General features: G+C 49.9%; 1 protein-coding gene across 4 annotated transcripts; it reads left to right on the top strand.

The window, feature by feature from the left end:
* The first annotated feature begins 1,066 nt into the window (after positions 1 to 1,066).
* On the top strand, positions 1,067 to 24,823 carry cep192 (centrosomal protein 192). 4 transcript variants are annotated; one of them, XM_072716807.1, is made up of 48 exons: positions 1,068 to 1,162; positions 1,393 to 1,623; positions 2,606 to 2,801; positions 3,113 to 3,223; positions 3,367 to 3,527; positions 3,763 to 3,824; positions 3,910 to 4,054; positions 4,265 to 4,374; positions 4,780 to 4,932; positions 5,526 to 5,676; positions 6,668 to 6,870; positions 7,149 to 7,268; positions 7,404 to 7,773; positions 7,891 to 8,043; positions 8,491 to 8,555; positions 8,644 to 8,859; positions 9,152 to 9,275; positions 9,380 to 9,465; positions 9,629 to 10,571; positions 10,705 to 10,834; positions 10,953 to 11,115; positions 11,317 to 12,040; positions 12,641 to 12,783; positions 12,869 to 13,099; positions 13,795 to 13,920; positions 14,308 to 14,448; positions 14,619 to 14,682; positions 14,762 to 14,901; positions 15,171 to 15,263; positions 15,334 to 15,452; positions 15,550 to 15,750; positions 15,996 to 16,086; positions 16,251 to 16,430; positions 16,779 to 17,039; positions 17,361 to 17,482; positions 17,665 to 17,774; positions 17,875 to 18,037; positions 18,469 to 18,650; positions 18,912 to 19,035; positions 19,178 to 19,283; positions 19,556 to 19,760; positions 20,040 to 20,116; positions 20,338 to 20,433; positions 20,739 to 20,858; positions 21,179 to 21,267; positions 22,087 to 22,213; positions 22,812 to 22,870; positions 23,668 to 24,823. In XM_072716807.1, the coding sequence occupies exons 3-48, from the start codon at positions 2,632 to 2,634 to the stop codon at positions 23,798 to 23,800; spliced, it is 7,863 nt and encodes a 2,620-aa protein (XP_072572908.1). In that variant the 5' UTR covers positions 1,068 to 1,162; positions 1,393 to 1,623; positions 2,606 to 2,631; the 3' UTR covers positions 23,801 to 24,823. The 4 variants fall into 4 exon arrangements, with proteins under 4 accessions (XP_072572910.1, XP_072572908.1, XP_072572909.1 ...); XM_072716808.1 differs by having other exon boundaries at positions 1,393 to 1,780; positions 10,953 to 11,109; XM_072716806.1 differs by having other exon boundaries at positions 1,393 to 1,780.
* Positions 24,824 to 26,188: the final 1,365 nt, after the last annotated feature.

Below are 26,188 nucleotides of genomic sequence, written 5' to 3'. Positions count from 1 at the left end.
TTCATCAGTATTACTGTTTGATAATTCATTCATTATTATTAGAACTATACACTGAGTGAAAATGGGGGTGGTTGAGGAAGTAACTCAGTCTAAGCCTGAAGTTATTTGAAAATTACTTCTGTTTTCTTTATCCTCTGTACAGTGATGAATGTAAAAAAAATGTAACAAAACAAACAATGAGCTGACTTCTGCTATGATTGTTCAGTTGGTTGCATACTGATGAAACTGTACACACATTAATTTGAAGCTAATGCTGGCACATAGTACTGGAAAATACAACTTCAATACATTTTAACATCCACTTTTCCAATGTGGGGCTCAGACACCCCTTGGGTACAGGATGCAAACAACCAGCAATTCAGAGTGAAAGCCTTTAAACTGTCTGCCTGGATTGTGGGAGGAAGCCTGAGCAAACTCAACACACAGGGGAAGGCCACAATGCTGGAGCGGTGAAGCAATTGTTCTGCCCATTTTTGAGCTTGACTGCATGATGGAGAAATGCTTTGTGGTGTCTTGTGGAGAAGGTTACTCTGTAGGAGTACTGTGTTTTTATGATTGCTGACCATGTTTCATCATTTGGTTATAAAACATATTGTACCTTTTATATGTTATCTATCTCCTTATTTAATATATATTTTTTTTCATTTCCCTGCTTTTGAAGTGGCACTATCTGTGCCTCTTCTCCTTACAACTTCCCCTTTTCCTGCTAATGTTAATTCATGTTATTTGTTCTTTTTAAAGGTTTCCAAGAAATTGTTTATAGAATAATCTAATAAAATGGGCAGACAATACAGTGGTTGGCACTATTTTTTCCACCTCAAAGTAGATTGTATATGGTTTTCATGTATCCTATTTATATTTGTGCCAAACACTTGATATACAGCTCAGATGTGTGTTTTTCCGTATAGCCTGGAGTAGGATTTAAACAGCTGTTGCATTTAACTGGAAGCACTGTGCTACCAAACAGCTGGGACGCCTGATTATCTCAGGACTGAATGCAACAAGATAAAGGTCCCGGCTGCAGTATAATATGTAAAAGATGCTCCCTTTAGTTTTTAAGCGTGGTTAGTGGAAGGCCTTAGTCCGATCCGTGATAAATCTGTGCATACTTTTTGAAACAACCCATTAAGTTGCATAAGGAGTTTAACTAGCAGAAAATCTGGTGAGTAAATTAAGTGTAGGTCTAATTTCGGCAGTGCATATTTCTGGGTCTATTTCTCCGAACTACCCAGAGCGCACTTTTATGATTAGCGAAATACGCTCTCACCACCGACAACTACATGCAAAGTGTTCAGCTTTTTCAAAAACGGCTTACTCGAGTAGCGGAGGAGCATCTGATTGACGCAGAGATTGTCCAAACAATGGTCGCAATTTACATTCTTGAATTCGCAGCGCCAATGAGACGGCCGTTCTCCTCCTCGACGCCCCGCCCATGCAGCGTGACGTCTACGCGGGCTTCCTGCGAAAGATTTTACCGGACAACTGGCACCCTGGCGTAAGCTCCCGGCGGGCGGCGCGGTTTGGTTGGTCTGCAAACCCCATAACCTAGAGGAGAAAGAAGAGAAAAGAAGCCGCAGTTATTTGAACTTTTTTTTGAGCGTGGAAGTGGATGAACCTGTCGACGTACGTAGGGGCTTGCTGCCTTGAGTGCCCAGTTCGGTTGTTTAGCGCGGTTTGGGGGACAGGGGCAGTTATTCGGCACCCTACTGGCGCCGCACCGTTTATCCCGCAGCGGACGGCGGGGCGGATTCGCTCCGCTCGCGGAGTGGTGGCCGTTAAAGTAAGTAATCGGTGCTCGGCGAGATTTAAGGCCGTTTTCGTGCTTTCGTGCGCTGCGGAAAGTTTTTACTCTCGGAGTAACTTCGCAGGCTGCTGGTGTTGTGTGTGAATAAAGTCGGCGGTGTTCGTGTGAGCTCCACGGCCCAATAAACGACCACCGAGGTGATCGGTACCGGCGGGATTTGGCCGTTAACGTTGCTGTCCTCGGCTGGCCGACGAGGGTTTTTATGTCGCCCCAACCCTCTGCCTGGCTTGGCTCAGTTTGGATGCAGTAAAAATGACAACTTTGGATCTTACCCCCACACCTCCCATCGTTATCATTTTAACATCCAGTGAACGTATAATTATACTTTCCCTTCTATTTGAGTAAGTTATTAATAATCTTTTAATTTAAAGCAGTAGGATATGATAACAATATGGCATCCATTTGATTAATCGGATTTTACGTTGCAAACTCTTGATATTGTAATTAATGTTACTACAAGTTTGAAAACCCCTGTCTTCTCCGCATCATACAGTTCGGTTAAGCAATAACACGCCTGAAAATGGTCTATGTGTGGGTCACAGACCTCCGGTTTAGTCAGCATGATCATCTTGTGATTTGTCAGGCTTTTCTGAGGGCTTTTGTTTACTGAGGGGTGCAACTGGGTCCAGTCTCAGAGATCACGGCCTCATCTTTAGACCAGAGGCTGAATTATGTTCAAATGAAGTAGAAAAGCAGAATTGTTCGTTATTCAGTGAGGATGTTATCGTGTAGCCTGTTAACTTGCCTCTCCCTGTTGCCCTTCTTCATATCCCCCTCCGCTCACGCATGAATGCGCGACAGGTGATTCAGAGCCTCTGGTGCTGAGCATGACGGAGAGCTTCCGCAATATCGAGGATGAGCCGTTCCCCAGCTTCTTGTCGGCCTCCCTGAGCAGTACCGGCCGGGCCACCCTGGGGAACGTGACGCTGGGCTCCACGCTGGGGGTTCCCATGGCTGCCTCCACTGTGGCTAAAATTAGAGCTGCGACGGATAGCAGGTGGGGCCGCGTAGGCTGCCGTGCAGGCCTGCTGAGGGTGGATCAGTGACTGGCATGCACACATTGGCCTCCTGTTTCCACACTGAACTGTGTTTGACTCACACTTATTATGGATCACCTGCAAAGTTTTAATTGTAGGGTTAATCAGGCCTGTGCTATTGACTGTGACATTGTGGTTGAGATTGTTTACTGGCTTGAAGTGGTTTAATGTGGCGTGCTCTTCTGCCAGATTGTTTACATGTAAGCTGTCATTTATAAGCCATACGATTAGGTAACAGCGTAATGGTGCTGTCTCACGTATGTTTCTGCAGGGTGTCCGATTTCCAGGCCTCTTACCTGGAGGGAGGGCAGCTTTCACACGCAAACTCTCAGTCCTCTAAGGATGGGAAAGCGAAGTTCGCACTCAGCATCAATGATGATCTGTGAGTACTGGCTCGCTCTGTGCTTGGCCTGAGAAACGGAGGCAGCCGTTCCTCGGGAAGCTTTAAGTAAAGTTTCCCAGGTGTCAACGTTTGGGTGCTTAATGTGACCCGATTTCCTTTTGGTTTTGACCTCAACCTCTCAGGGACAACGTGGACGACTTCATTGCCGCGCACCGTTTCTCTGACATGCTAGTGAGCATCCACCTGGACGAATCGGAGTCGGCTGCCAAGCGCAACCCCTCCGTGCCTGGGCCCCCTGCACAGTCAGGGCCGGCCCCTAGAGGCCCTGTAGACCATGGAGATGGTATGCATCAGCAGTCCTTCATTTAGTCGTCCCTTGTGGCTTGTTTACTTATGCCTCATCCACACCTTATATACTTATGTTCCAAATGTCTACTGTAGCTCTGTAATTGATTCTGATTCTAATTCTGATTTTTAAATTGTGCTGATCAACGTGACCTTTATTTTTCCTGTCCGTAGCGTCACATTGGTAAGATTACCACAGTGACTTAACATATTCTCTCCACGTCTCCTTCCAGACATCTCAACAGGGCTGATAACCTTGTCTCACCTCGGTGGCAAAGATGACATGACGCTGAAGGTACCGCTTTCGGGGGGGGGGACTTAGCCTTCTGTAGAAACCGCAGCGGTTGCCGTGACACCACCCCTCTTCCTTTCCTCCTCAGGCCACTCCTGCCCTCCCTACGATGCTGGAAGAGGACGGCGCGACAAGCGACGGGGCCGACAGTGACCGCTTCAGCGGCAGCGTCTCCAGCTTTCTGGCCAATGAGAAGCTTATGTCCCTCGATAGCCTGAACAGCGACGACACAGGTGCATTTTGGGTACTCTCATGCTATGCAACACAATGAAGTGATGCTACCCTGCTTCAAAATGAACATAATTGAAGCATAACTTTTAGTCCAAGATAATGTGTTTGTGTGCATTGTATTGTTGTTTTATATATTTCATTTTATAGATATAAGAACATGGCTTCAGTACTGTAAAATGTATGGTGACGCCTGTTTCGCTTTTCTTTCTTAGACGAAGATGTTGACCCGCTGCAGGAGGATGAGTTGGAGCTGTATTTCAGCAAGCTGGTGCCCCCTGGCATGCAGAGGGGGAGAGTGGAGGGCCAGGAGATCCCGGCCGCTGTAAGCCAGGCTCTGTCGCACTCCCCTCGCTCGATGAAACCATTTGTTTGTGTATCAGTTCTTTTTGATGGTTTTCAGTACATTTTTACAATAACCCCATAATACTGTTAACATAATTTTGGTCGCTATAATTGTGATTAACATTAGAGCAAGAGATGAAGATGTTATAATTGTGAGGACATGCAGACTTACTACCCAGATATATAGCTTGAAACTTCCTTTTGCACAGTACTCTACGTCAGTGTTTCCCAGTCCAGGAGCTGGGAGGGAACGAACACCTGGACTGTCTGTGTCCCCAAGGACCGGATTGGGAAACTGCTCTTTATGTGTATTATAAAGATGAAGTCTGTGTTGAAGCTGAAGTGTCCTTCGCTCTCCCAGTTTGGTTGTAATTGGGTTCTGCAGGTTGACTTCCAGATGCCGCACGTCCGCCTGGCAGCCACCGGCATGGACTCGTGCCCGGCCAGCGACGAGGACACGGAGGATGAGTTGGAGGCTGCTCGGCGACCTGGTGCCTCCAGGACCCGGCACATGTTTCACAGCAGCTCCAGACAGCTGGTCAGTACCCCCCCCCCCACACCCCCCCTAGGGTTTTGGGCATTGAGGGTGGCTGGATGTGACTGAGTGAAGGCTGGGGAAGATCGGGTATTAAGTCAGCACAGGCTTTTCAGACGCCGCACCATAACCTGTATAAATGAATAAATTCCTAACTGGTTTTATTTAAAATAATCATCAGGGCACTAAAGTCTACACTAAAATGGTGACCTAGTAGGTAGGCTTGACACCTTCAGAGTCCCAGGTTCAAAGATGTCCTTAGTTTTGTGTAGTTTCATGCTCTGTGTGTTTCTTCCCGCACTTTAAAGACGTGCTGGTGATTCAAAGTTATTTTTACGCTGTGAGTGAATGTGCACGAGTGCTGTGTGGATGCACTGGCGTTTCATTGAGGGTCTCGCCTGCCTGTTTTACGTCCTGTGCTTCCCAGCACAGCTTTCTAATTAAATAAATGGTTTTTGAAAATGATCCTTCAATGTCTTACTGGCTTTCCTTCTGATGAGTGGTTTCCTGGAAGTTCTGACCCAACCCCCAGGGAGCAATTTTCTGAATAGCACAGTGTTGGGCTGCCTGCTCTTCATGTCTGCTGCTTGCTGCAGGTGGGGGAGAGCAACCGGCCCAGCTTCAGGCCAGGGCTGGAGGGGGGCAGCTCAGACGACGATCTCCCTGCCACTCGCCAAGGACCTGGAAGCTCGGGAATTGAGTTTAGACGCTCTGCAGAAGGCCAGGTCATCAACTCGCCTGTTGCAGGTAAAGAGTTGCTTTGTTTCTTTTAGATTTGCTACTTCCTGGCTGGAAACTCGTACTCTTACTTTGAAGGCTGACGTTTGACCCGTATGAGATGTCCAATGAAAGCAAATAAAGTACCACAAAATAATTTAAGCTATTTTGTCATAAATTTGGTAGTAAATTGACATTGAACCATGTGACATGTGGAGAGCTGTAAACTCATATTTTAATCAGATGTATTCATATGGTAGCTGCTCAGCTAACTGTAATCATGAAGCCATTGATAACCACAACAGCTTAATATGTGAAGTTATCCTGCCTCAATAGTAGTTGACAAGATTATCAGTGAAATGGGAATGTTAGCCTCGATAGCTGCTAAGCTACCTAAATTACTATTAACTATGAAACATTAATAGCTAATGCTGAGCACATGTAAAAACCACATATTTAGTATATTAATGATAGGTAATGTATCAAACGTTTTTAAAAAAAATATTTTATTAGCATACTGCTTGGTAAGCAAAGGAAATTAATGTGATTCTTTGACGTGAATGTCAGTGTTTGGAACTATTCACCGTCCCCATGACCCGGAAGTATATTGGAAATTTCTCCGCCATTTTTTACAATGGGTCCCTATGTGAGTGTCGGCGCACTGTTTTTTCTACCGCTCTGCTACACGTAATGCAGCGTAAGCGCACTGTGCGACAGTAATAATCCTCCATGTGAAACATGATGATCACTGAGCAGAACATAATCGTGTGGATTAAACGAAGCATCGAAACCAAAGAATTTGCATCGAGGATTTTTTGTAATCAAGTTACTCAATGGATCCATACAGCTCTAATTATTAATAATAATAATCTGTATTCTAATTGACCTTTTTCTTTGTTTTGGGCGCAACTGATGCTCCTGGATGTTTCTGAATGAACATTGGGAACTATACACTAAGTTTTGTATCTGTGTGTGTTTGTGTTTCTTTTCGGTGTCTCTGCCGGCCTGGCTTGATTGGCAGGTGACGGCGGTGGTGGTGGCGATGGCAGCAGTGGCGGGGAGGGACAGGGTAGCGACGGCGGGGTCTCAGTTGTCCCCCTGACCTCCGGGGGTGCTCAGGCCGCTTATGATGTCACCCGTGGCCTGGGCATCGTGGGAGCCAGTGGTACCGGAGGGGACGACGATGACGGGTTCAGCTGGCCCGGTGCCCTTGCACACAGTGAGGTATAGTATCTCCCACTTTGCTCTTTATAGTGGCAAAGCTGGAAATATAACGTGAGATGGGTGTGTGTTTGTAGCTGGAAGTCATGTTTGCTCTGCATGTTACCTTGTTGGGTATTTAAAGTGAATCCCTTTCGAGTTCTGGGTTTACTCAGCTTGATATATTTTATTTATTTTTTTTAGATGGTGTTTGAGTCCATGTGATTGTGTGTTTTTTTGCTTGCTTGCATGCTTTCCCCACAGTGGTATGTATGTCATGTTTCCCCTGTGTGATGTTTCAGATGGGGGACCGTGTTGGACCCGTTGGCACAGGAGAGGCTGGTTCTGCTGACACAGGTCCAGGAGGGTATAGAGTCTCCCCGGTAAACTGGAGTATGACACTGGACAGACAGGTGGCCTTGGTAAGTGCCATGAATGAGACAGTTTGTAGTTGACTTGCCTTTTCACATGCTGTTAACTTAAAAAAATCATTCATTTAATTCATGTTGCTTTGTTAAGTGCAATTTATTCTAATTGGTTTTCCAATGCTGTTTCAGGATGCTATGGACAGCACTGAGTCAGCCATTGCAGCTGATGGTATCTTGGACTCCCTCTACTGGCGGAGTGCTGCAGGGCAAGGGAGACCCCAAGAGGCATCCATCTCCTCTCTATTGCAGGGAACCCAGGGCAGCATCCACTTGTCCCAAGTACACCCCCCCCATAGTGCTGATGAAGAGGTAGAGGCTGATGCCCCAGGGCCCCGGGGGGGTCCTTGTGGGAACTCCGCTCTCCCGGAACCTTCAGACAGTGAGGGGGAGATCTGTGCGGCCTCTCTGGAGGCCAAGTACTTCTCCCGCTCCTTCCAGGAGGAGGACTCTGACAGCCGGGACCGGAGCCCAGATAACGCCGGGCTCGATTTCCAACCAGGTGGGCACCGTAGTTCTTTAAGGACTCTTATTTTAGGAATTTTTATTTTATCGACGAGTCGATTTCCCTCTGGGGATCTTCAGCGCCTTTTTCTGGTATTTCCTTTTGGCTTTTCAGAGGCAAATGACGCACACGGTGTGGTTTACCAGAACGAGGAGGGGAAGTGGGTGACGGACCTGGCCTATTACTCCACCTTTGCAAAGGAGATGGGGAGCAACGTGCCGGAGCTCATGGATGAGCAGCTTGAGGGGGAGCAGTTTGTTTCTGGGAGTAAGTCGGGGCTGTGGCATACGACACACTGGGTTCATATCATGGAGGGCACTGTAGGTCCCTGCACTGCACGGTTCAGATGCCAGTGTTTATGTTCCTGGGTGTTACACAGATGCAGTCGTGCAAACAACCGTCTCATTGAATTAGGGTTAGGGTGCAAGAACAGTCCTATTGTACTCTAGTGTAGAATTTTTAATTTGTGTATATTGTTGCTCATGATGGCTCATATCGACTGCTTTCAAAATGTAAAACACTTGTGTTATAGATATTAATTTATTAGAGAATTTGGCAAAACATGTTACCACACTTCTGGAAAAGTATAGAATTTGGGAATATCTCTGTGGATGAAACTGTGGAATCAACGAGTGACACTTTCTGCCGATGTGTAGATTTTGTCATTTTGACCATTTATGTGGTAATTTGCGGTTATGATTGTTTATATGCCAGCTAACGCCATTGATAAGATTATTGAGGATCAAGAGGAATTTGAGAGAGAGCATCAGTTCATGCAGGTAAGCTCTGCAGGCTTTTCTGAAGAACCATTTTACCATGGATGTTTGGGGTGGTATATAATAATCTTTTTTTTTTTTAATCTTTCAGGAGGAGCAGGTTGTGGCCCCAGACCCCAGCCTGGGACTGGGGGACACCTCTTGGAAGCTTCCTGACAGTAACCACGTCCTCTTGAGGGTGTCTCAAGTGTCCTCGGATTTCGAGAAGGGCAGCCAAAGCTACCTGAGGCTGTCTCTGGGCGAGTTCTTCCAGCAGCGGTCCGAAGCCCTGGGCTGCCTGGGAGACAGTGAGGAGGACATCAAGCGGGTCGGTGTTTGGGGTGCAGTTTGGCTGGGGGGGGGGGTTCACACCAATCAGGGCCTTTTTGTGAGAGGGTTGGGGGATGGATGATTCCGTAGTGCTCTGTCAGTTGGTTTCTGGGCAAAATTAGATTAAGTTCTGATCTCTAATCACACCCTTCCTCTGTAGTTCGTTTAAGTGTTTTGTGGGAGATCCTTCCTGAAAAGTGGTGGTCATTAGTTGGGGTGGTGTTGGGAATATCTTACCCTGACCAGACCAATCGCTGCATGATTAAAGCACCCTGCCCCCTTCTACCCAGCCCTCCTTCGGTTACGTCATCACTTCCCCAGAGAAGAGGGAGCCCTTTGCGCTTATCCGAAGCTCCGACTTCTCTTCGCGGGGGGGCTCAGCTCACAGTGACGCCGATAAGACCATGACCCCAGGTACGCCACGTATCCAGCCCGCTGTTGGTTTGCGCTGGTTGTCAGTAGTCGTCCACTTTCTTCCATGTTTCTTCTGACTCGATCCTACACTGTTGAACATGTAGAAGACTTGGACAAGACGCTTGAGGAGGGAGAAGGAGAAGGGAAAAATGGACAAGCGCACCCAGGCGATGTCGGAAAAACGTTTGAGGTCTGTCGGAGCCATTTCTGTTTTTTGTTTTTCAAATTTGTATGTGGTTTACTTGGCAGTTAAGGGAGTTAAAAGGTTCTGTGTTTATGGTTGATTAACCTGGATCAGAGTCTGGATGGAAGGATGCGTAATGCTTATGCGCTCCTGTGCCTGCCTCTTAAAGGTGCCTCCCTCACCTGCTGCCGGGAGTCAAAGTGCACCGACAGTGAGCCCAGACTCCCTCCATAGCAATAGCAACCTGGCGCTCAGTATCAGCACCATCGCTTCTGCCATCGCCGACGCGTCAGTCAGCTCCGACCCCGCGCAGCTCGCCGCCATGATCATGGAGCTGTCCAAGCGGAGCAAGGCAAAGGTCAGGCAGGAGGGGGGCGGGGCAGAGGCATCCCCGGATACCCCCATGTCCCTGCAGGGAGACCGGAGCGGCCTAGCGGGGACGCCACAAATGAGCATGTACGCTGGGGAGCTGAGCGCCCTGGACATGGAGAAGTACCTGAGGAAGGCCGAGGTTTCAGGCAGTGACGGCGACCTCTCAGTCTCCCCCTACAGCTTTGATATCCTCAGTTGCCTTGGTGACTCTCTCAGGAGGTCCACGCCTCTGCAACGGGAGGAGCTGGCTACTAGCACTCCCCCTGAAGGGCAGGCCCAAGTCTGGCCTTCAGGGTGCGACACGCCATCTGGCGGGATCTCTGCCGGTGCTAAGAGGAGCAGCATCCCCATCGCCAAAGCCCTTGCAAGCAGGCAGGTGCCTGAACCCTCTCCCCCGGCCCAGATAGTGCCAGCCATCTCTGAGGCCCCAGGCAAGCCAGGGTCTCACACCACCAATGGGAACGGGGGTGTTAGGATGGGCACCGTCAGACCTCGCGTGTCCAGCATGGAGATTGCTCCCAGTGCAGCACCTTCTCCTGGCCAGCAGGGGGCATATTCTGGACCACCCTCTAACAGGGATGCTACATCAAGCTCCCAGAAGCAGAGGAGTATAAGTCGGGAGGTGGACAGGACCAGCTCAGTCACCAGAAATACAGCAGGGAAGAACCCTGGACCACAGCCTGGGACCACAGAAAAGCACGTCTGTTTTGCCGGGGAGGCTACAATGTCCTCCAGTGAGGGTAAAGGACGTTTGTCGCTGAACCAAGCCCAATGCTGCTTAATCTCTTACTGAATGGCTGGTTGGTGCCTGCGTGCGGTTTTCTGATTGGCCCACCCCCTTTCTCTCTGTCACACTCGCACTCACACACACAGGTGAGGGGCAGGGTTTCCCCCGAGACCTGCCTGCCGCGGCCGTGGAGGAGACCCAGTGCACGTTCAGGCCCTCGACCTCCCCGCTCACACACTCGTCTCCAAGCCAGACGTCCATCCCCAGCACCAGCAGGTAAAGCAGCCGTGCCTCTTCCCATGTGACTCGAGTGTTCTTAGCGCCCCCTTCTGGCCTGCAGGTTGACATTCGGTGCCATGGCACCTCTCGCTGACGCCCCCTTCTGGTCTCTCAGGGCACCGTCCTCCCCTGCCTCCGTCGGAGGGCTGACAGGGAAGCGATCCCAGGAGCCCCTGTCCCCCGAGTCTGTCTGCTCTAGTCCCAGCCTTAGCAGACTCACATACGTCTCCATGAGCGACAGCACCTGCCTGCCAACCCCAGAGAAACACAAGGTGAGGGTGAGTTGAGGATGGGGGCTCAGGAGCTCCTCCCCCAGAATGTGATCTTGCATCTGCAGATCTTTCATCAGCCGAGGCTCCGTTTTAAAGATGTTCAAAACCTGGTTTCTTGCACAGATAGAGTGAGATCTCATTGAGGTCTCATTAAGTTTGAGCATAGGATACAAATTAGCAGGGCTGCTCACTCTCTTCGTCTCTCAGGGCAACGGCAGCCTGGCGCTGAGCACCACCATCGTCCGGGCAAGTCCTACCCCGCCAGTGGAGCCGGACCTCACTCAGAACCTTTATAATCATCTGAAGGGTCCAACGAGGAACCAGGACTGTTGCCTACGGGAGAAGAGCCCTGATCCGGGAACCCGCAGGCAGAGCGAGTGTGACTTCAGGGGTCTGGTGCCAGACGGTGGGAAGCACAAGCGTCACTCGGAGCCCAGCCAGCGGAAAGCAGCCCCAGGGGATTCTGGGTACTCCAGCAATATCAACATCCAGCAGCCCGGAACCAGTGACCAGGCCTCCCAGCAGTGGCCCAGAGAGATGTACCCCAGGGCAGCCTTCGGCACGGACGATTTGCGCTATGTCCCAATCGCTGGCTTCAAGCCCCAGGGCTCCCTGCTGGATCTGCCCCCTGCTGTTCCGGCCCTTCATTCTGGCCAGCCACTCTTCAGTCCCCAGCTAAATCAGCAGTACCTGGGGGTCGAGCTGCCTGTGCAGGCATACCACATGGGTGGTGCCTCAGGACTTTATGGGCCCCCCAGTGCCAACCCCACAATGGGACATATTCCTGGTTCCATACCCTTGAGTGCCTCAGGCCTACCTGGCAGCTACCTGCACCCTGGCCCAATCCACCAGCCACCCTTGGTCTCTGGCCTGGGCAAACCCTACGGCCAGCATGACCTGGAAGCTCTGAGCATGTGGGCTGCAGAACAAGGTGAACCAAACCTTACTTTTTATTTTGATGGGTTCAAGCATCATAATAGACTGAATCTTATCATTCTTTTTCAGTCCTTCATTCTGAGAGAGAAAGGGCAGTCTTTAGAGATATCGGCACCGATCCAGACTTATTAGACGGATCGGGTATCAGCTATATGTGACGATCCACATTCAATACTTCAAGTGGTGTTAACAGTGGGAGAAAAATTGTGGGATGTTTTTAAGCATTTGCCACTCACTTGGAAGATATTCAAACAGCTGTAAAATGCCTCAAAAACACTTTAAACAAGATGTACCAACGAGGTGGAACAGTGTGTTATGTATGTTTCTACTAGCTTAATTAAAGATTTTTCGGCATACATTTTTTCATCTGTATTTACTAGTTTAAAAATATTAATATAAACTGTTTGTGTGTATATATAAAATATTGTACCGGAGCTCTTGTATCAGTATCAACCGTTGTGTATCAGAATCAGATTGGAACTGAAAAAATGTGTATCAGTCCGTCCCCAGTAACGTTACTGTTCATGGCAGGGTAATGTCAGTGCTTGCTGTGGAATTGTAACGCACCTTAAACTCTGCTTACTCTGGTGTTAAGTCATCGTCCCCGAGGAGCTGAAGTTTCCTACTGCATGCTGTGTGGGCATCGCCTCCCAGACCACAATGAGCATGTTCAACCCCACCGAGCGATGGGTACAGGTTGGCATCTCCGTCTCCGGCCTGTCCATCGACGGCGAAAAGGTGAGCGTTGTGTTCAGCACTAGTTCCTGTGTTTAGTTACCCAGTGACTGGCCCGACGGTGACGCTGGTGCTGTCCCAAACGCAGGTGGACGTGCTTCCCATCCAGTGGCTCATTGTGAAGAGCAAGACCATCATCGGGCCCAAGAGCACCGAGGAGCAGAAGGTGCTGTTCATCCCACCCCAGGCCGGAGTGTACAAATGCGTTATCAGCGTGTCGTCCTGGCCTGCCTCTGCAGCAGTCGCTGCCGGAACGCGGGTGGAGGTCTTTGCCAGGAGGGTGGTCCTCGTTGCTGTAGCTGAGAACCCCTCGATTGAGGTAAGGCTGCAGAACTTCAATCAGTGCTGTACCTATGGTGCTATTCTACTGGCATACAGGAACCAAGCCATCGAAAACCACTGGTCGTCTAATGCAATGAGTTCCATTACTTTGTAATGGATTGTGCTTTTTGACCATCTCTGCCATGCCTCTGGGTTTTCTAAAGCTTTGCTTGTACCAGGGGTGGGTAATCTTATCCAGAAAGGGCCGCTGTGTATGCGGGTTTTTGCTGCAACTCCTTAATTAGATTGCTAATTAATGGACTGATTGGCTGAAGAGTTCTCATACCTGGATTTGAACCTGTCTCATACCTGGACTCTTAGGTTACCCCAAAACCTGCGTACACACCGGCCCTTTGCGGATAAGATTGCCTATCCATGGCCAGTGTCCATGGATGAGTGAGAGCTAAAGCTTTTGCGTATTTGGCATCATCAACTCTTTTAAGATACTCATCATGCTCTATTAGGTGATGCACATGTCAGATCGTGTTTGCTCTAGTTCCTGCCCAATTAACTTTTCCTTTGCACCGACTTTTCCACATATTTCCACACAAATGGCTGCAGCTTGTGTGCATGGGGTGTACATTACCGGAACCCAGATCGGCCGAAATAAACACAAAATCGGCCAGTTGCGTGTTAGGAGCGGAAGCTGGCTGGTTCCGATAGTCGGTCAACTGGTGCATCTCTAATTTCTAGGTGGACGTGGGACCGTCTGGATGCCTGGCGTTTGGGGACCTGGTGGGCGGCAGCGCCAAAGCCCTTCCTCTGAAGCTCGTCAACAGGACCCGCGCCACGGTGCCCGTCCGGCTGGTCATCAGCGCGGTGAGACGCCCCCCTTCCCTTACCACGCGTAAATGTAGCAGTTAGTCACTCCGCGTCATTTGCTTGTATAGCACCGCATGCTAGCAGCTATATTCATTTCATAGCTATTTTTGTTAGACGTGCTTCCGGCTGTTTGCCGGCTAACAGGCTAACATGCCTGGTGCCCAGTAAATGTACTGGCTTGGCTTGTCATGCTAATGCCTTTAGCAGTCGTCCTCAGTCTTTCGTAGCTCTCACCAGACACCTTGTAGCAGTAATTGTATACATGGCCTGCCTTCTGAAGCAGCGAGGTTATGCCCTCTAGCTGCTGTCTTATAGCTCAGCGCCGACCTGCTTTCACCGACCTCGTTCCACTAATACCTTCTGTTTTTGACACGTGTGCCGCAGAACGCCAACGCCTGGCGCTGCTTCACCTTCTCAAAGAGCTCGGTCACTGCGCCGGCGGACGGGCCGCTCAACGCGGGTGGTCTGCCCCCCCTGGCGGCCCCCTCTGTCATGAACCACGTGATGCACGCCGGCTATGGAGATGTGAGTGATCTCCATACCTTAGTCTCACTGATGCCCTGTTTCCCAGAGAAAATAACGGTTTGGATATTTGAGCCTTGGTCTCCTTCGGTTTTTTAGGAACTCCTATGTTCAGTTTTCTTCCCTTTCCCCTCGGCTGTTAAAAAATAGTCTGTGTTGTTTTTCTCTCTCAGAATCTAGAAAGCTTCATGCTGTGGGTTCAATTCCACGCCCCGCAGCGTTACACCCCCTGCTCGGGTAAGTTCCGCTGTTTCTCAGGACTGCCCCCTATTGGTATGCATGTGGTACTGACGGCCCTCTCTGTCCTCGGCCGCAGGGGAGCTTGGCCCAGCGGAGGAGTATGTTGCTCGGGTGGACATCGAGCTGGACGGCCCAGGGCCCAGTCAGGTGATCAAGAGCATCCCGCTGAGGGCCAGGGCTGGCATTGCCCGTGTACACGCTCCCAAGGATATGCAGGTAGGGACAGTATGGTGCAACATTCCTCTTCCATTTCCCCCTGTAGTTTAAAGGTCATTAGAGGGTAATGTATCACGTAAAGGTCACGTAAGAGGTGATAATGGGGGTTTTCCCCAGGGGTGTGGTTTAACTGAAAGCCTTTCACAGTGGTGTAAATTTCACGCTTGGTAGACCGCTGACCTATAAAGTGAAATCAAAAGCACTCTGTGTTTATCAGCCGCGGGAAAGTTTGGATGCAAACCTCTTGATATTTTCCTGGGTCTCTGCAGAACGTCTACCTTGCAGCGCCGTTGGGAAAGACCAGCAGGCAGATTCTGCCCCTGAAGAACGCAGGCAACATCGAGGTGCAGCTGAAGCTGAAGGTACGTCCCCCGCGGCCGCCGTGCCCCACAGCGCCCTGTCATTCATGTGCTCTCCTTGCCTTTCCTGCAGAGCACCGATGCTGATGGCTGCTTCTCGGTCAAACCGGAGGACCTCGTTCTGCGTGAGGGGGAGGAGCAGGGAGTTACGGTCTCCTTCCATGCTCAGGGCGATGGGAAGTTCAGGGAGACGTAAGCACCTCTCCTTCACTCCTCCTTCACTTCCACACTTGCTTATTTTCTCTTGAACCCCACCTGCTGCTGATCTGCCGTTCTTCTGGCCCTCCAGCATGCTCACCATCCTGGTGCTGCCCTCGGGGCCTCAGTACGAAGTCATGTTGAAAGGGGAAGTCACCCCAGAGGATTCTGGGAAGCGTCAGTCGCCGGTGAAAGTGCCCCCTGTGGGGGTCGTGAAAAGCAGCGAGGTTCCCCCTATTCTCTCCAACAAACAGTTCATGGCTTGGGGAGGGGTCACCTTGGGCAGGGCTGTGTAAGTAAGCCGACCCAATACGTTCCCCCCTGTCCCGTCTCCGTCTCGCAGGATTTATTGGGTACCAGAACAATGAAGCTGCTGACGTTGCTGCCAGATGTTTGCCTTTGAATTCCTGTCGGCTGACTTGCCAAGTTATCAAAAGAAACTTGCTCATGGCCTGTTTAGAAGTATTAGGGATTTTTGTCCTATTTAAAGCCGCTCTCCTCCTGGGACAACTGCTTTTTGTGTGCGTCGCATTTCAGGCAGCAGAAGCTGGTCCTTCGCAACAACTCCCCAGGCTCCACGCAGCAACTGCGCCTTCTGATTCGAGGTCAGGACCAGGACTGTTTCCAGGTGAGACCCGCCTTGGCACTTCTTCCCACGACGGTGTTGATACCCCATTTCTTTCCAGGCACCTCCAGATGTTTTGTGTATCCTGTTCCACCACAAGGTCCCCAGATCATCCAGTAGTGGAATGAAATGTCTGCTCCCTGTCTTATGTCCTGTCTGACCCTCAGCTCCAGAGCACCTTTGGCCCAGAGGAGCGGCTCAGCCGGCACAGGGAGGTGACCATGAGGCCCCGGGAGGATGTGGCTGTGCACCTCCTGTTCGCCCCGACCCGCGTGGCCTGCATGCTGGCCAAGCTGGAGATCAAGCAGTCTGGCGTCTGCTCCTCCCAGCCGGGCGTCAAGTTCACGGTGTGACTTTGCTGCGGCTCGGCCTCTGCCAAGTCCTGTGCCCGTCTCCCTGTCCTTCCCTCTTCGGTCCTGTGCCCGTCTCCCTGTCCTTCCCTCTTCGGTCCTGTGCCCGTCTCCCTGTCCTTCCCTCTTCGGTCCTGTGCCTGAGGGTTGCTCTCTGGCTGTTTGCTTCAGGACTAACTTTATCTGCTCTGTTTTTATCACATTTTGAGGAGCATTTTGTTAATGACACTATTGCTTTTGTCCCCCGCACTTTGATAACTATGCCCCGCCCCCCACAATGACAGCATATCTCTTCGGTGTTTTTGGGTGGATTGTTTCACCTTTACATTGGGGAACCCCCCTCAGATCCCTTTGTCAGGCTACGGTGGCACCAGCAATATCATCTTGGAGGAGGCGCGGAAGCTGTCCGACAGCTACGTGGTGACGATGGCCGGCGTGTCCGTGGGCGGAGTCAGCAAGGTGTGCATGAGCGTGCGCAACACGGGCTCGCGGGCCGCCTTCATCAAGGCTGCGGCCTACGCCGACCTGCAGACGCGCAAGCGCATGGACGCCTCCGTCATCAGCCTGTCGCCCCCGCAGTTCGTGCTCAAGGAGCGCACCCAGGAGGTACGGTGGGTCACCCCTGGCTACCTTTAACGCTAACTGTACTTTGCTGTTCTTCCATTTAAGTGTTCCCTTAAAGACTCCAGTGTTAGAAGTTCCGAATTATACGATGGAGGCAGGATATGAGACCGGAACTGTTGGCTTTTATATCATTAGCTAATGGTTGCGGCTTGTAGCTCGAACAAAGTAGCGAGTCCACATAAAACGCCCTAAAGACTCTGGAGTTGGTCCTTACGTAGTAATCGGCAAAGGGGCTACAGACCATAGACCCGCTATTCTCACGCTGGGGAGGGCCAGGCCTGCACTGATTGGGCATACTTGCAGGTGGTGACCATCCTGCTGAAAGCGACGTCCAGGGAGCACAGCCTCTGCCAGTCTGCCACCGCCCTGCTGGCCACGGTCTGCTTCTTCTGTGGGGACGAGGTCTCACGCCAGCAGTACAGGAGGTACGATCCAGGGAAGGTGCTTGTCCGAGTTCTCGTTGGTGAGGACGGCCTCCGGCTTCTGGGTCCCTGGCCCCGCTTGGAAGACTTCGGTTTGGTTTTAAGATGCGATCAGTCCTTTTATATAATTCTATCATGATTTACTGTGATCATGCGTTTTTCTCACCTTGGCTTCCTCCCCCCAGGCTCCTGTGCAGCAGACCTGACGCGGGCCGCAAGCTGCTGTCCGACAGCGGCCTCCTGAAGGACCTGAGCTTTGACGAGCCTTTCCTCGGTGAAGAGCAGGTGCTGGAAGGTAAGGAGCCGTGTTGCGTGTTGAAGGTGGGAGCTGCGGTTCCCGGGCATCTGCCAGTTTTAAGATTTGTGAGTTTTCAGGTACGTTTTTGTGTTTGCAGTGTACGACCTTCCGCAGAGGCCCAACGAGGCACAACTCTTCTACAGCAACATGAGCAAGGTGGTTCTGACCGTGCTGGGCACCGTCGACGTCTCCGATTCTGGGGAAAGCGACTGTGTCGAGTCCTTGCGGCCCTCCCCTCGGCATGGCTCTGAGTCTGACAGGTAGCCTCTGGATTCCCATGCCTGGGTCCGCTGATATTCTGTACCAGTGTTTCCCAATCTGGTCTTCAGGGCCCACAGCTGGTCCACATTTTTGCTCCCTCCTAGCTCCTTGTCAGCCAGTCCACATTTTTGCTCCCTCCGGGACGGTCTATGGGTACCTAAGGACCGGATTGGGAATCATTTTTCTATACCTATTACTTTCTGATCTTTTGGAAGCTCTTCCAGCTTAGGGTCTGGTGATGTATAGCACTAATGTATCTGAGTCCCACACTCATTGTACTTTCACTGATAACCCTCTTTGTAGTCAACCGTGTATCTTGAGCTGTAGATGAGTCCTGCATTGTATCACTGTCACCTGTATCTGGTAATGTCTCTTGGTTGTAAGGACAGGGCTTTAAAGCCCAAATCGACTGACTGTCCTTCCCCCACAGTGGCTTTGGAAACTCGGACCGTCACATCAGCAATGTCTCATTGGATGTCTTGCCGGTAAAGGGCCCCCAGGGCCCCCCCCTGTCCCTCAGTGTTGCCGATTCGGCCCTGAACCAGCCGGCTGAGCCCCGGGTGTCATGGAGCGTCCTGCCAGAGCAGCTGGTCCTCACCGTTCCCAACATCAGTGAGCCCCCCCCCCCCCTTTTAACTCCACACTCGTCTGACCTGGGGTCAGAAATGAGGCGCTGTGTTAGCATTACTTGGGAGGACGCGGTCTTAAAATACACTGACCCAGAATGACCAGGTTATGTGTGCAGTGGAAGTTGTAATGCAAACTAATGCATCTTCTCTGTAATGTGTGCAAAGAGAGGGGCGGGACTTCTGCTTTGTGCCTTTTCTTTCATTGGGTTAGTGTTTGACTGACAGATCCATCACTCTGTGGCAGAAGGTGCAGCTGACACGAGGCATGTCAGGATCCAGAACCACTCTCCCAGAGAGCTGCGCTTTGAGTTATCCTGGCCTGCCCACTGTCTGACCGTCACCCCCCAGCATGGGACCGTTGAACCCAAGTACGTACCTACTCTCCTGGACCGGTGTGACCCGGCTTTGAACCTGGGGCCCATGGTGGTCCTGTGTAGAATATCCTGATAAGTTCAGATGTAGTTTCCAGGGCTCTTAATGGGCAGGACTGAGCAGTCACTTCTCACACAGGAGTCACCTACAGATCCTGATCAGCCCCAACCTGTCCTTGGCCCCCAAATCTGCCATGCTGCCCTGGACTGGACAGATCTACGTCCAGTGTGGTGACCAGCAGAAGGTGGACCTGCCAATTTGATTGTCTTTGTTGGTTATGTGAATAATTTCAGTCTCTTCGTGCTGTATGTTCTCGTGAAAGTGCCTTGTGATAATATAGTGCTTGTGAATCTTAGATATTTTTTTTTTTTAATGTTTATGTAGTCCAGTGCTAGACAAAAGCTCTAAGTGTTTTTGGGGGTGTTAAAAATGTAGTTTTCCTGTAAGCATTGTGTGCAAGTTTAATCTTCACAGTCGGTGCTGATTTCCTCTTTCTCCTCCTCATCTCCTCTTTAGTTTATCAAAGTTCAGATCCGCCAGGACCTGGCCCTGGATGTGTCTGCAGATGTCTCCTCGCCCAAGCCGCTGTCTGCCTTGCCCCCGCAGGCGGAAACACCAGCGGTCTCTGGGGGGCGTTCCCCTGAGTCACCCCTGTGCTCCCAGGTGGTGATTAAGAGCCGTACCCTGGTGTTCCCAGCAACGCCGTCCGGGGGGGCCTCAGGTGAGGGCCGTGGCTGGGGTATCTCTTTGCCTGGCATGACCCATTTGATAATGGATGGTGACTGTATGTTGTCAACTGCTCCTGTATGATTGGCTGTGGCCGGTGTTCCAGAGAGTAAATGTCCAGACCAAGATTTTGTTTCAACCAACCAGTTGAGTACCCTGTGACTCTATACTCATCTGGTTGGTTGAAACAAAATCTTGGTCTGGACTTTTACTGTCTGGTACTGAATCACCCAGCTCTGGAACGTGGCCGTCCTCACTGCCTGTGTTCTCGCAGAATCCTTCCTCGAGATGGAGAACACCGGCGATGAAGTGCGGTGGTACCTGTCATCGTTCGCCCCGCCGTATGTGAAGGTGTGTTCAGAGTGACGCACATGAGCCCGTCCTGTCTGTCATGAGCTCATTTGTGAACTCAAGTCACCAAGGGCTCAGGCCCAGAGTGACACAAGCAGGTTCAAACCCGATGTGGATCATCTAAAGATTCAGCCAGAGTCATGAGGGTTGAAATCCCAGGAACTCGACCCAGGAACGTGGCGTGTTAGAGAGAGAGGACTGAACAGTGACTCTTCCTGCAGGGTGTGGACAACAGTGGGGATGTGTACCGGGCCACGTACACCACCTTCAGGTGCTCTCGCCTGTCGGGAGTTCTGGGAGTGCGGGAGAAGATGAAGGTGAGGCTGCCTCTGGGCTCGTGGCTCAGCGTCAAGTCAAAGTATCTTTGTCACCATCAGAAATTAGTTTAAAAGTGTACACTTGTGCAAATGCACTATGAAATCGAATAAACAGGAATGTGCAAAACCTTGACTTTGGATCATTAATAATCCTGAGGTTTGGTGATGACAGGCTGGCTTCCTGTGTCACTGCGGCTTTTCCTGATGACATAACTGTGAATGTCATTTCAATCCTCCTCGCACTATGTACCACATTTATAATTCGAAGTGAAAAATAATATTTTCCTGTGTTTGTCTACCCTCAGGTTCCCGTCTCCTTCCTGCCACGAGATGCCGGCGATTACGCCCAGTTCTGGGACTTGGAATGCCACCCAGTGGCTGAGCCCCTGAAGAAGTGCAGGGTTCGATTCCAGCTCTGTGGAACGGTGGGTTTGGCTTTTTTAGGGCAGGGGGGCACTGGTTGATCACTGATCCTTTCTGGGGAGAGTTGTCAGATTCTGGAGCGGAATCCACAAAGGAGGTTTATGTTTATAAATCTTAATACTTGACATTGACTCCACTGATATTTGTACACAAGCGAGTGAGACAGATGTATGAGAAGGATTGTGAGACTTTGATCCAGGATTGTGTCCTGGTGTCAGATGCTGCTGCTGAATATCGAGCCCAGGGTGCACAGACAAGCAGCCGGACCTGTCAGTGAGTCCGTCTCCTAGAGGATGCTTGTTGAAGCTCTGTTCTTCTTAAGGGCGTGAAGGCTGGAGCAACCGTCAGTGCGAACGCTGACTCCCTGGTGCGGACGGAGGCCACCGTGAAGAGCAGAAAGAAGCCGGAGAGGTCTGTGATCAGGACTGGCTAAGAGAGAGAGCTGTGATTGCTCACAGTCTCCAGTGTAGGTGTCACACCCGCGGTGTGAACTGACTTTAGTTTTATGTAAGATGATGGAGCCACAGGCTCCGTAATCTCGCCTCCTGTAGAAGAAGCCGGTTCCTGTCATCGTGTGAGGCTGTCTGACCTGGTTTGCTGGTGCTGCGTGGGGATCAGAAATGGGTTCCACAGCTGTGTAGGGAGATTGTGACTTTACCACACACACAAACACCCTAAATGCTTAATTAGTAGGGTTCTGAGCATGTAAGAAGTTCAGCGTGGGTCTGCACACTGTTCCTCCCTGTCCAGTGTGTGGTTCTGGATGTTTCCATTCAGGTTGATCGTATTCCTAGACGTCCCATCCCATGTACTTGCCTTATCCGCTTCAGATGTAGTTGTTCAGTGAGACCATTAAAAATTGCACCCCATCTGAGAACAACTTACTCGGCCCCCGACCCCCAAATGTTCTTGTCTTGTACATCATTGCTTTGCGTGGGTTGGATTGTGAGCAAAGGCACAAATTTATCAACCGGGGAACGTACACAGTCTTTCCTGTCTTCATGCAGGGTGTGATGAATATGTTGTATAAACGTCACAAAAACCCCAAATTCCCTCTCCCCATCCTGAAATGGAGGTGTGGGGGGGCTAACACTTAGCGATACGGAAAAGGTATTTAAAACGGTCTAACCTCTGCTGACGTTGTGGCGTCATCCTCTGAGCTGCCGATGGCTTCACTTCCTGTGTGGCTGTCTGAGGTGGGCGTTTTAGAAACGCTGTGTGTTCTTCCAGCCAGGAGGAGATGCAGCGGAGGGGTGTTTATGCACCCCAGGACCTGTACACCTTTCCCCAGACGCGGGTGGGTGAGTCCTGCACCTTGAAGGTCCACGTGCGTAACAACTCCTTTGACACTCACGAGGTATGTGATATGACCCAAAGGATTCTGGGTGGTGGGAAGAGCCTGCATAAGCAGGAAATGTAGCAGATCTAAGATTGGGAGGATAGCCTGTCATGCAGGGGCTCATGGGAAACGGATAGATGTTTTAGTTTGCTAAGAAAGGACAAGTGTTCTCCGTTCAGCCTGAGTCAGAGGAGATTCTGAAGCCTGTCTGTCAGCTTTAAATTATCTCCTGTAAATTCTGTCCATGAACTTTAGTCATGTTTGGATATTAGGATGTGAGTCAAGGTATCAATAGCTAACATCCATACTGATGCTTCTCAGAAGAGCTGCCTTAGTGGTCAACTTGATTAGTCTGGCAACAGTCCTGCCATGTCATCTTCTGAAGAAGTGGTCTTTGGACCAGCTTTCATCCCTAAGAAAAACATCAAGATGGTCAATAGTGACTAGACTAGCAAGTTTATCTGAAACCACAAGCTCCAACCTACAACTGTCATATGATGTGTTGAATTCACGCACAGAATGTTGCATGGGACCACATTTGATGCATGAGGTACGCTGTCTCTCCCCCGAATGCTCTGCATGGATTTGATGTTGAGCTTCTCTAATTGAATTGCAGCTGAAATTCGTAAGCCCTAGAGAGCCCTTCCACATCAAGCATTGCAAATACTCTCTAAGGTGAGTGGCTCCTCTTCGGGATAATCTCACAGATTTTCTGGGTAACGGAAGGTTAGCGCCATAATCTGGTGCGGGTGTTTGGCAGCAGAAGACTGGGAGCGAGAGGATATTCCTGCCAATTGTGCTTGGTGGGGGGCCTCTGGTTTCTCATGGTACCAAACTGCAGGTACTGTGGTGGCTGGCGTGTGACAGGAAGTCCTATACGCAACGTCGTTTAGGTTTGGAAACACTTCAGGTTGCACGTGTGCTGTGGTCACTGACCAGCAGCCTTGCAGTCCCATGGCTGAATGCGCCATCGGTTCTCCTGCAGCCTCACGTTGACAGCTACCTTCCAGACTGCAGTGACTCCTTTTTTTTTTTCTTTCTTTATATTCCCTCCACACCCCCCCCCCCCCCTCTGCGGAGGACTGCTTTATTTCTATTTTCTTATTTATTTATTTTTGATTTATTTACTTCCTCAAGAGAAGGAGAGGGAGAGAGAGGAGGAAAAAAAAAAACAGATAATCTGCTTCCATGTCTACTGAAGAGAGAAAAGTCTGCAGTGACTCCTAATGCATTTTCAGCTGCCGATCTGCAACTAAACCCGGATTGTGTGCTCTTAACATGGCATGGATTGATTCGTTATCTGTTGGCAGGATTAAACATCAGCATCGGCTGTAGAATCGATGTCCCATGTGGGAATTAATATGTTTTACATACTTCATAATTTAGAGGGAGTCTGCGGGGCTTGAAGCATGCCAGCTGGTGTTTGTGCAGTAAATTGCAGAGCGTTAATGCCCCCCCCCCCCTCCCCCCAGGTCCCAGCACTACATCAACCTGCCCGTCCAGTTCAGGCCCACGACGGCAGGCAGGAGCTCCGGCTTACTGCTCATCCAGACCGAATCAAGCGGCATCCTCACCATTCAGCTGACTGGTGATGCGGTGCCCTGAGCAAGGAGACCTGGGGAAGTGCCATGTACTGGTACGCCTGTGTCTGGGCAAAACAGTCAGCTCCCAGAAAAGGGTCCCCCTCCTGGCTTTCTGAAGCAGACTGACACTCAGCATCTCATGCCTTTCTTTTAAAATCTTTCCTGTAGATAAATCCACAGGCTTTTTGTCAGATCAACACTCCACGCCCCTTTAGCTGCTCATGTGGTTCAGTTGACAGCCCTGTTCCACAGTCAAGGTTTTATGGTGCCTAATGCTGCTTTGAGATATCGGTATAGTGGCCTGTGGATGGGCTCACTCTCCCTTTACCTCACTTGGTGTGATTTAACCCCATGGAAGCTACTGCTAGGGGCTGGTAGCTGATTGAAGCTGCATGATGGTCCCGTCCACAGCGGGTCCAAACATCACGCTACGCTATTCGTCACCATCAGCGTGAATCTCTCTGAATAGACCAGCCAGAGCTCACTCTAAACATTAAGGGATGCTTCACTATAATCCATTTTTGACAAGTTATCTGTCCAGATCCACTTAGGTTTTGATCAGGAAAGGTTTCGACATCATTAGCGAGCCAGTTGATCAATGTTAAGATGGTCACCCCGAGGTCTATCTGGGCGCCCGAGAGGCCGGCTTGTTTTGTCATGTGGGAGCTGTTACCATGACACCCGTATCTTCTGCCGAATAGTCCTGTGTGTGAGTCAATCAAGGACCTTTTAAAGAAATGTGGCACAAACCCCCCCACCCCCCCACACACCTTACCATTGCCAATTTCACATTGTAATGGTCTTTTTGCAGTTTTCAATATTTTAAGAGTTGATACAGATAACCCTAAGTCTGCCAGTCAGGGAATGTTATATTCATCAAACAGGTATTTTTTTGTATCCTGTTAGTTTTGCCAAAAGATGGAGGTGTGCCAGTCTTTTAAATATTTCATAACTTCTACATGCTTCTTGCATCTTCCTTGATGTATCTTACAGATGTATTTATTTTTAAATAATGTACTTGGTAAAATAAATGATTTACATTGACTATCGCCTGTTCAGTTTCTTGTGAGGTAAACCTTTTATAACTCCTACAGGGAAAAGGGACAACTATGGTATTAAATTATTATAAAACAAATGGATCACGGCCCCTTTCCCTGATCACCAGTCGTCCTGGGACAGTGCAGCGTTGTAAACAGATTTTCTGTACTGATGTATAAAACGTCTCTTCACCGCTCTTCTGCCTGAGGGTTGTGTAGAATGGACAATCTTTATGAAATATGAGTGTGTGCGTGCGATCCCCGCTAAGTGGTGCTTACGTCCGGTATTTCGGGAGGGAGACGCCTGGACGCACTTGTGCCGGGCTCCGAGGGCGCGGTACACGGCACCACCAGTGCGTGCGCGGTGCTCCCGTCGCCACGGAAGTGAGCCTGTGCACCCGGAGCGCTCGGGACCCGACACAAGCAGATTGCCGGGAACAGTCAGCTTCCCAGCCGCAGAGACGGTGCCCAGGGAGCATATGGTGCCCTAATTACCCACCTGAAAGGCCCCCGGCCATGTCTGAGTTGGACAGAGCCGCCCCGCCTACTTTCCCAAAGGGCCAGAGCTCCCTCCCCCCGAGGTTATTATGTTAGGATTACGTTATAAGGCCTCCCCAGGGCACCTGTGAGCGCATGGTACTTTATCAGATTGATTGAACCCCCCCCCCAGTTTATCAACAGACCACCATCCCCGAGGGCGAGGGATTTATTCAATTAAACTCACACCAGGAGACTCGGTCATAGCGATAGTTTATACACACTTTTTTTTTTTTTTTTTTTTTTTTTTTTTTAAGGAATTTTAGGCTCATTTATTGTACATGCTTTTTATATACAGTAAGTCATATATTTTCTCTTCGCTATGTAGATACGTACTTTATATATCGTTTGTTTTTGGTCTTAAACTAAAATAGAAACTATTTCCTTTGCACTTAACGGGTGTTCCGTTCAGTTTAATATAAATTTTACATACACATTGCATTGAGTTACAGGCTAAACTACTTTGCTTAAAGAGCAGTGGATCGTTTCTCCTATCCTATTCAAATATAACACGTTGTAACTTTAAATATGCTCTTGTAACATTAAAATCGTCAGAATCGCGCAATTTGTAAATTGATAAGCCACAATCAAATCTAACTGGAATATCTGACCTTCCAAACAACATGGAAAATTCCATCTTTCCACTAGAATTCCCAATCTTTCTGACGTTTTAAAAGAAGTCAAGCTTTTAAAGCGCCCATTAATGTTAAAGAAATAAAGTTTCGTCTGGATATGGTCGTAGTTTCCATTGTTTTTCTTCAAGTGATGGAAATAGAAGAAGCGCAATCAAGACTTCTCCACTAGAGGGAGTGTTTGTTAGCTATGGGAATCGGAAG

Source organism: Paramormyrops kingsleyae, chromosome 9 (assembly GCF_048594095.1).
Source record: "Paramormyrops kingsleyae isolate MSU_618 chromosome 9, PKINGS_0.4, whole genome shotgun sequence".
In the NCBI taxonomy this organism is placed as follows: domain Eukaryota; kingdom Metazoa; phylum Chordata; class Actinopteri; order Osteoglossiformes; family Mormyridae; genus Paramormyrops; species Paramormyrops kingsleyae.
Note: the sequence above shows the minus strand (reverse complement) of the source record. Positions and strands in the feature narration are given on the sequence as shown.

Excerpts from the sequence above, each read along its gene's own strand:
- cep192 (XM_072716807.1), top strand. The coding sequence starts at position 2,632 with ATGACGGAGAGCTTCCGCAATATCGAGGATGAGCCGTTCCCCAGCTTC. Across the intron at positions 3,528-3,762 it reads CCCTGTAGACCATGGAGATG|ACATCTCAACAGGGCTGATA; the intron begins GTATGCATCAGC and ends GTCTCCTTCCAG. Across the intron at positions 19,284-19,555 it reads AGTGTGGTGACCAGCAGAAG|TTTATCAAAGTTCAGATCCG; the intron begins GTGGACCTGCCA and ends TCTCCTCTTTAG.